This window comes from Periophthalmus magnuspinnatus, chromosome 19, assembly GCF_009829125.3.
Source record: "Periophthalmus magnuspinnatus isolate fPerMag1 chromosome 19, fPerMag1.2.pri, whole genome shotgun sequence".
Lineage (NCBI taxonomy): Eukaryota > Metazoa > Chordata > Actinopteri > Gobiiformes > Gobiidae > Periophthalmus > Periophthalmus magnuspinnatus.
In genome coordinates, this window is record NC_047144.1 from 12,182,465 (window position 1) to 12,192,082 (window position 9,618).

General features: G+C 39.6%; 1 protein-coding gene across 1 annotated transcript; it reads right to left on the bottom strand.

The window, feature by feature from the left end:
• Positions 1–2,149: 2,149 nt before the first annotated feature.
• Positions 2,150–9,055, bottom strand: sost (sclerostin). The gene is made up of 2 exons (XM_033984863.2): positions 8,736–9,055; positions 2,150–5,260 (listed from the first exon to the last, which is right to left on the bottom strand). Exons 1-2 carry the CDS (start codon positions 8,992–8,994, stop codon positions 4,851–4,853), a joined length of 669 nt encoding a protein of 222 aa, XP_033840754.1. The 5' UTR covers positions 8,995–9,055; the 3' UTR covers positions 2,150–4,850.
• Between the last annotated feature and the right edge of the window lie 563 nt (positions 9,056–9,618).

Sequence of the window (9,618 nt, forward strand, 5' to 3'; positions counted from 1 at the left end):
TTTTTTTCTCATTTTGAGGGAGGGGGGCACTAATATTAACAAAATATGCATGTGGGTGCTTGACGCCCACTTTAAATGAATTTCTAAATACAATTTCTCTTTCTTTCAACAAAATTCAACTCAACTGTGCACAAACCTATAAATTACATATAGTTTTAGAATGAAGTCCCGTTTCATGTTTTGGTATTTTAACAAACTATAGTAAAATGTCCTGCTGTGTGACCAACACTTCTTGTAGAATGAGTGTCGTGTATCAGGGACAGTTCATAAAGGTGTTGGCATAAAGGGAAACACGTGTACATCATTAAATAAAATAAATCTTTATAACTACTTTAAATCTAAAAAGCTTTGAGCAGTTTAATGGTGTAATTCAAAGGCTGTCCTGCCGTGTGACATGGAAAATCACATATCTGTCATTTATGCACCAGGAAGAGCTCTCGGGTTAAGGATTTAAGTTACATGTCAAAACAAAGGATCATAGTCTTATTTTTGTAAAATTTAACTTTTCTGAAAAACATGCCCCAGTTTGATGTCCTGTGGCGTGACAGCTGTATTTCCTAAGAAAAATACAACTGTAATTGTTAAAAAGGTGTTCTTCAAAATGGGACAGTTACGAAATTATTAATCTACAGTACACTACAGGCATTAAGTCATTTATTAGAATTTTACAGATTGTTTTTGAAAATGCTTTTGGGATTTTGCTCCAAAGGTGTGTCACACCACAGGACAAAAAGGTGCCACAGCCATAAAGGTCAAGCATTTACAGTTACACAGTGATGATTATTTGAAAGAAATATAAACTACAGATAGTACAGGTTGGATATTCGGCAGCAAAGACCAAGTGCAGCCATATTTGAACGAGCTTGGCTAACGGCTTGGATCACATTAGACAGATGGTTGTTTCACATCCTCATCAAGGCAAATGAAGTGGGCAATATTTAAACTATATAGTAATGGATAAAGGAAGGAACTGCTCATCATTATGTTATTCCTATTTTGTTTTTTTAGTTTAGTTGTTTTTGTTTATTTGTTTTTTTATAGCGAACATGACCTTTTATTGAATTAAAGTCTATTCGATTCAACCATGTGCTAAACTAGAACAAAGAGCAGTGAATTGTAAACATATTAAGTCATAGTCCATCAGGCCTGATTCTTCGAGGGACAGAGACGACAGTGAAGTGATGGTGAGTGGCGGCTCTGGCTGGATTCAACCCGTTTCTAAACAAAACATCAAATATGTGACAGACGTTGAGGACAGTTCAGGAGAAAGTCCCTTACGTACTTTACACAAAAATGTGAACAGATTTCTAAATAGATAAATCCAAGCTGGCACAAGTGACTTTGGATAAATGTAATTAATTTACTGTATGCAGTATGTACATGATATACTACCACTGCAGCAACTACTACAACTACTACAACTACTACCTGATGCTTCCTGCAACTCATACTTCCAAAAGGTAAACATGAAAAATATTTGGTAAAGGTGCATTATGTAAATTCTTGTTTCCATGGAGATGTTGGCGCTTTGACTGGGATGTTCAATGATACAGGATTAAACTTCTCTAGAACCATGGACAAGCAGGAAATTCTACCTGGCCAAGTTACAAGACAGGTCTGTGGAGAGGCGATCCCACTCACACACAGTAATGCTCGTTTTTTCTTGACAATAAAACACATGTAACAAAATAAATGCTAGATATATATTTTAATGGCGTACTGCGGAATATTATAGGCAAAGCAATGACAGATTTGTGCAGAAATGCATAAAAACATACACTATCAGTCAAATGTTTGGACACAGCATCTCATTCAGTATTTTTTCATTTAGTATTTTTACAACTTTCTACTTTTTATATACATATGGAAGACATCAAATATATGAAGCAAGATATATGGAATTATGTAGTAAAGAAAAAATGGTTAAATAACTACTAAATATTTTTGGACTACGCACAGGATGGCTACTTTGAGGAAATATATTTTGTTACATAATTCCATATATTTTAGTTCATATATCTGATGTGTTCTGTGTGTATATAAAAAGTAGTAAAAGTAAAAAAAAAAAAAAAAAAAAAGAAATATTGAATGAGGGGGTGTGTCCAAACTTTTGACCGGTTGATTAAGAAAAAAACTAAGCAGACAGACTGTATATATCTTCCATTACTTTATTTATTTTCTGTACAGGGTTCATACTATTGGATATCATTTACTACAAAAGGCCGCATAAATAATTTAAATGTAGAAATAAAATAAATACGCAGTTCATTCTTATTCTTATAATCGTCCTTCTTGTGTCTCAAAGCAGCCTAGCACGTCCCCCTGTATCCATTGGAGACGACGCCGCAGAGGACCACACAAGTAAGATATGTACACTCGCATGACAAACCAACTCCAGACGCCATTTCAAAAACACAGTTCAACAAAAAGCAAACATCGCCGGCACAGTTTGGACAAATCAAGTCAGGAAGTAATATGGGCACAAACACGGGGCCGCAAACAATTTCAGGAAGTGTAGAGGACACTTGTCGTAAATCCAGTCCCACCAAGGAAGCCGTTTGTGATGTCTGTGGATCGAAACCAGGTATTGCCACTTCCTCGTCCAAATTAAATATTTCTTTTATTGTCTATTTTTGATTTTGCATATTTACACAAGAGGGATACGCAGAGCAGTGGGAGTGAGTAATCAGATGAAATGATTGGAGAGGGTTTGCAAAGTGTGTGGGAAAGTGGCAACTATAACCTGACGCCTCCCTCAAAAGTGCAAACAGGAAGTGGCTCGTGCGTGAGGAGGGAGGACATACACTGATATACAAGTCTAGTCTTATTTTTAGGGCACATTTCCACTGAAGAGGTACAGTGTGGGTCAGCGTGTTGTTGGTAACGCCTGGTGTTTAGGTTGCAGATTCTTGTTTATGGCTGACATTTTGAGGTCTTTTGAAATTGAAAGTGTTGAATATTTGATTCTGAATTATTAATTGCTATAACAACTCTGCATTTTCTGAAACCTATGGATAGTAAGTTTGTGTTGTCATTAACCTAAGTTGATAATCACAGTCTACTCACAGTCAGAAGGTTCCAGAGTTCACCCATGTTTGGGAGCTCAAAACCCAAAACATGCACAATCCTCCAGCTGTGGTACTCCTGACCAGTGGTGGATGAAGTACTCAATTATGTTTCTTTAGTAAAGGTACAGATACAGAAGTAAACATTTACTTAAGTAAAAGTATCACATGAAAAAGTACCTGTTTAAAAATGTACTTTAAGAGTAAAAAGTAAAAGTATTTCACGCAAGCATTAATTTGTAGTATTAAGTGAGTATTAAATGTAGTAATATTGATTTTTAACAAAATGCATATTATACTGACTGTAGTAATACAAACACATTTCTTAATTTTTCTTATGCATTTTGAATATTTTTGTTCAAAACCTTTAGTCAGGATGTTACCACAAACATGGTAAAAATAACCCCTCAATCATATGAAAAGTACTTACTTACTTACTTACTTTTCAGTTTTGTTCAAAAATGTAGTGGAATAGAAAGTACAGATACCTGCTCTCAAGTGTAGTGAAGTAAAAGTAAAAAGTATCTTTACTGTTACTTTGCTACTTGTACTTCGTTACCTTCCACCACTGGTTCTGACCAAACCTAGCTCAAGATCTGGAAATGTGCTCCATACTGCTCCTGACAGGCTGTCCCAGCGGTATTAAAGGATGGGTCAAATGCAGAGGAGAAATTACATATGGGGAAAATACAGTGTACCCGAACATTATCGACTATGCACTGGTGTGGAGTGTGACGTGGATATAAAACTTTCAGATCCTGGGTTTGATTCCTGAATGAGGTGGAGCCTTTCTGTGTGGAGTTTGCTTGTGTACAGTAAGATAAAGTATGCTACCACTAAAAAAAACATGTAAACTTTTTAGACTTGTGTGCATTATGTTAGCACTGCGTCGGTATAGTATTTATTAACATATATTTCTCAAACCCAAAAAATAACAGCGACTTTTATACTTGTACACTTAACTGAACCTAAAAGGAAATTTGGCTGGGATTTTGGTCAGGATTACCGAACTGGAAGACAACCTATTGAGCGTATTTAGGTTGGGTCGAAATCATTTATATTCCTCACTCCCCACCGTCTTCATGGAAATGTACCTTCAGATTCACAAATTACAGAAATGTGTCAGAGCTGACATAAAATAATTTCTTCCTTTTTCGTTTCTGTCCAGATTTTCAGCTTGAGTCGTGGGAAAGGTGCTACTGTAGCTGACAAGCCCGGCGTCGGTGGCTCCATTTGGGACACGCTGCTTCTCGGGCCTGTCCTGATGACTGAGGAGTTGAGGTACTGTCCAAAACCTCATCAAAACCTGTCCACATCCAACGTCAAACCCCTTCCTTCGCTCCTGTCATCAACTCCGAACCAGAGCCAAAATGGAGATAGATTATAGCCATTTAGGAGCAAAGGTCTGCCGTTCACCTTGAAGCTCTTGGAAAGTTATGGTGACATGTTGTTGTGCGTATCCGCTGGATGTTTGCACAGGTGGATCGGAAACGGTCAGGTCTTCTCATTAAGTTTGGATGGAATTGTCATAGTGATTAAGCAATATTTTCAACAGTTTAAATGTTCTCCAACTCAGTGCTACATCTTCTGACCAGCCAAGCTCTCAATAATGGTATTTGTCATGCATTATATCACACTGGACAATATGGCTGAGAAGCAGGGACTGATAATGATGTCCGTGTCTTGAACCAGCCCAGCTCATATTAGCTTATGGGTCTCGTCTCCTTTTGGCCGGAGATATATTCTTGTATATTATATCTAGTCTCTGTCCTATTCAAAGTCATTTCAGTACATGTTGTCTATGAGCGGTGTGTTGTTTTTGCTCCGATCCTGGGACAACCGACCGTGCTTCCTGTTTCGCTGCGTTTTGGGCACCTCCTTGGCCTCTGATTGGTTGTGGTGGGGCCTGAAGCGCTTGCACTTGCAGGACGTCACCACGCGGATTTTGTAAGTCCGAGTGTTGCCGTTGGGACACTGGAGTTGAACCCTCTTTGTCCTGGAATGCGCCGGGATGCAGCGGTATTCGGAGCCGTTGTTCCTCCACCACTTGCCCCTCGTGATGGAGTTGGGAAGGAGGTGGCTGGGCATGCATTGTCCCGAACACACAAGCTCCCGGATGGGTTTGGCGCTGCGACAGGATCCGTCTGTGATGTAGCGGGTGGAACGCAGCTCTTTGCAGCTCAGCTCAGACGCACCTGGGAAGAAAAGCCGAGTTCATGATTAGGGTCATGGCTTCAATCCAGAATAAACTGTTTGGAATGGACAGATGTACAGAGTATACAGTGTTACTTGAATACATTTATGGAGAATGTTTTGTTCTTTTTGGCTGTGTTTTTTTTTAAGTTTTTCTGTTTAAAGATGCATAACAACTTATTTCTGGTGGACTGACTTGAATGTTCCACAGTATGACATTAAATGTATAGTATTTATGATGGGGGATTATGGCTCAAAAATACCTTGGAAAACACACGATCATACTGTGAGCAGAGTCGCCTCTCCACAGATCCAACTTGTAATTTGACCTGGTGGCTTCGTCTGCTTATCTCCATGGAAATAGCTAAAGTTAATGCCATAGAGTGGAAAATTCTACACAAAGCAATGACATTATTCAGTGATGGATGGCCAGAAAAGTTACATAGTGCACCTTTTTTGTCTTTTGTCTCTCATTGTGGGCTGCGTAAATTACCAGCAATAACAGCAGCAGGCACAAGTAGTTTTAGTAGTAATAGTATAAGTAATATGCACTGTAGTATAATAAAAGGAAAGGTGGTAAGTGAGGTGTTAGTACATCTAGCTGCAGTAATAATGCGGTAGTCCTGACAATAGTAGTGAAAGTAATAGTTACAGCAGTACTAAGTAAAATGTATTTCAATGTTACTTAGGTCCACCCTTCTCATTGTTTACTATGTTCACGCCAGACTCAATGTTTGAATTTGAATTGTGGGATTAGCTGACAATTGCATTTGACAAAGGCATTCAACTGGCAGTATTGAGCTGATAGTATATCCAGACTATGGGGCCATTAAACAACTCAAGCTCAATCAGACATAATAGAGGGTTCATTTTGGGGAGGAAAACTGGCATTGGACACTGGCCCTCAGGAAACCCGGGGCAGAGGAAATAACTGTGGTCTAGTTATTTTAAGGCCTTGCATTTTGGCGCTATCTTGGACATCTGCCAGACTGATTTCAGATAACATCCATGGCTTGTAATCCTATATAGTAGCCACAACTTTTTAACAGCTCCAGTTATTGTCCCATTTTTACAAGAAGCAGTCAAATGTCGGTTAACAACTGATACGCAAACCCAAGTATCTAATTCCCTCCGTGGTTTTCTTTAGGGTTAAACAAAGGGTTTATATGCGGTGACTTCCCTTTTCGAAAACCTGATCTTGTGTTATTCTGTTGTGGCCACTAAGGGATTGCCACAGTTGTACACAAAGACTACCACACGCATCAAGTGGCGCTTACCACACAGACAAGCTGTTGTGTGAAATTAATACTAAATACTTGAACTACTAGTCCATTTCTGCTTTCTCCAGTTTGAGAATGAGTCTCAAAAAGCAGTCGTTCGTTTACCATTAAAAGAGCTTTGGGAGTTGGAATATGGAATAAGCATTTACCCCGAAACTATGACATATGAATCTGTACCATTGCAAGACACAATAGAACAAGCATTAGGGTTAAACTTTACTTTTGGAGGATATATATGGCTGTGTGGCGAAGAGAATTTACCGCAGAACTAAGGCATTTTTGAGTTTGAGGTATGGGCACGACCAGCTTTACCATTGCGAAACATGAATGCCTTGACAGAGTTCTGAAGCTATGTTCACGCTTGTTGCTTTGGTACTGGTTTGAGCCCAGTTTAGTCCTGACGTACAGCTGATTCGACCCTAGTTTAGTCCTGATTTAGTCCTGATTTAGTCCTGGTCCAGTTCAGGATTACTATCAGTTTAGTCCCAGTTGCAGTGTGTATGCAAGTGTGAGCTCTTTACCCCAACCCCGTAGCTGTACTGTTTCTAGTTCTACATAATCATTTTTGTGTATCTCTTAAGTTACTTCTGCTTGCCAACAATCGTCAATATCAAAACATATTGTGAAAACGCAGATTGACGGAGCATTTAGTCTATAACCCATTCAAAAACCTGCCTTTTGCACATTTTAACAACTTGTAAGCGCACATCACAGCAGACTACTGTACGGTTGCATGAGCTGCTAATTCTCCCCCGTGTGATGAGAGGGAGAGAGGCGTTTGGGAGAAGGTTGGAGGGGGTCCAGACCAATGGTCCAAACCGCGCTGACACTGTGACGGCCACGGACAAAGAAGCTGCCTATTACTGTGGATGAGCTACCAAAACTGTTTTATGAAGCCTTAAATTACAACCATAATGGAACACATCATCAGATTTCTGCACTCTCTGTACCATCCTTACTGTAGTGACTTATAGCCCACTAGAGTTTCTAAATACATTGTTTCGCTAACCACATTTACTTATATACACTGGAAAAAGCTAGCTATATTGCACCACTACACTCATTCACTGTTGGTTTTATACAAGCCTATGTTGGAAAAAATGACCAAATTTAAAACAAAACTTCTAAATGTAACATAGATTCATTATGTGTTTGACAACATTGAAACTCTTTAGTGTACATACTTCTGCTTAAGTACCCAATTACCCGATTATCCTCATGAGTACTACCTCTACTCCTCTACCCATCTCTTCACCATTAATGCACAATGACTTCTTTCCATGCAATCAATAAGTTAATTGTTGAAATTAAAACTACACTGTGACAAATGTACCACCCAGTTTGACACAGCTAGACCCAATCAGAATATTTTCATTGGTAACAGGTGGGAGTAATCTCAAAGGCATTCTTGCATTTAAAAGGCTATTCCCAAACCACCCAAAGACAACTATTGATGTATAAACTTTGGCATTTTCCATTGGAGAACGCACGTTGTTGCAATCACAATTACGCAGCGAGTAAGTAAAGCATTTCTCGCTAATAGTAAAGGAAATAATGAGTGAAAAATGTTTGATTCGTCTTTAAACGCTTCATTTAAACCTGTGGAGAGCAGCAGAAGCCACAAAAATGTCTGTACATCACACGCCACCACCGCACATTTGAACCGGGCACAAACTCAACACCGCGCTGGAGCTGGTCTTAATTTGGTAATTAGTGGGAAGGAATTAACTCAAACGAAGGGAAATTTCTCATATTGTGACAAGCTGTGTTCAATTATATGAACCTGGGCCTGTATTTGATTTTCAAAAGGTGAAAGTTTGACGTGAGAACAAACGCCCTTGTTGGTTAATTAGCATAATTATGGACAAGGGGTCTGTTACTTTTCACATCAGTTATGACCTAAGACATGATTTTTTTCATTAAGTCTTGACCAAAATTCTGTCAATCTGTATAATCTGCAACAAAAGCGATTTTAAAGTATCTATTCGGATCTTAAGCGTGCGTAAATCAAGCACAAAACAAGCCTACTCTGTGCCAAATATTGAAAATTGATCGATATTCCAGCTTTTAATTGGTTAAGTTATTCTCAACGTGCTGTAACGTGACATAAACTGTACATTTTTTTGTCTTATTAGCAACATTTGGCTGTGCGTAATTTGCGTAAAACATCAGGTATGAACCATAATGGCACACTTACTATATGAAATGGTATTAGCGGCTCTTCCTCCGTTCTTCGCCCTGTTATTCAAAGTGTGGTTGTGGCTGCCGCTGTTGGACGCCCTCGCCATCACTTGTTGTTGTTGCGTCCGCGCATTGGCACTGGCTCTGTACTCCGGTAAGTTCTCCGTAGCGTCGTTGTTCAATACTTTCCAGTCTTTCGCCGCAGCGCAGCATCCCTGGAGCAGCAGAAGCAGAACCGAACTGGAGACGAGGATGACCATGGCGCACACCTGCATCGTTCAACTCAACCTGTGCGTCAGGCAATACGCATGAAGACAGTACAATACGGGATGTGCCAATGCGCTCTCGCTGGTCACGTCTAGAGTTATGCAAGAGACAAGGCGCGCACGGGTTTTAAGACGGAGAGAGGATGACAATTAAAGCACCGGGGTGGGAGGGGCTGGACGAGCTGCGCTAAAACTTCATTGAGAAAGAAAGAACTGCGAGGAATGGATGCGGAGAGAGAGAGAGGGAGACAGAAAGAGACAGAGAGGGAGGGAAAAGAGGTTGCTAATGTGATGGTAGAAACGAGCAATTGGGAGATTAACTGGACAAGATGTATAGGCTTTGGGAATGTGCCAGTTGATGAAGTGCGCACAGTGGTATAGAGTGGATATTCATATCACTTCCTCTGGGTTATGTGTCCACTAAGGATGTCGCAGCTTTAGATGTGGTTTACTTTGGACAATATTTCACAAACAAGCTCAATTCCCTTTCCTCTTGCATCATTCTGGATTTCCAAAGGCCAGATTTAATTAGTTTGGTGTATCCCAAAAAAGAAACAGGGGTAATAGTTTAAAAAAAGAGTTCAAAGAGTAGCCTACAACTTAAAATGTCTGGTATTTTGACCCTTTAATTAT

What these genes read in the sequence shown, in the direction of transcription:
- sost (XM_033984863.2), bottom strand. Translation starts at nt 8,994, where the DNA reads ATGCAGGTGTGCGCCATGGTCATCCTCGTCTCCAGTTCGGTTCTGCTT. An exon ending in CGCTAATACCATTTCATATA is followed by an intron (nt 5,261 to 8,735) that starts GTAAGTGTGCCA and finishes TTTTCTTCCCAG; the next exon opens with GTGCGTCTGAGCTGAGCTGC.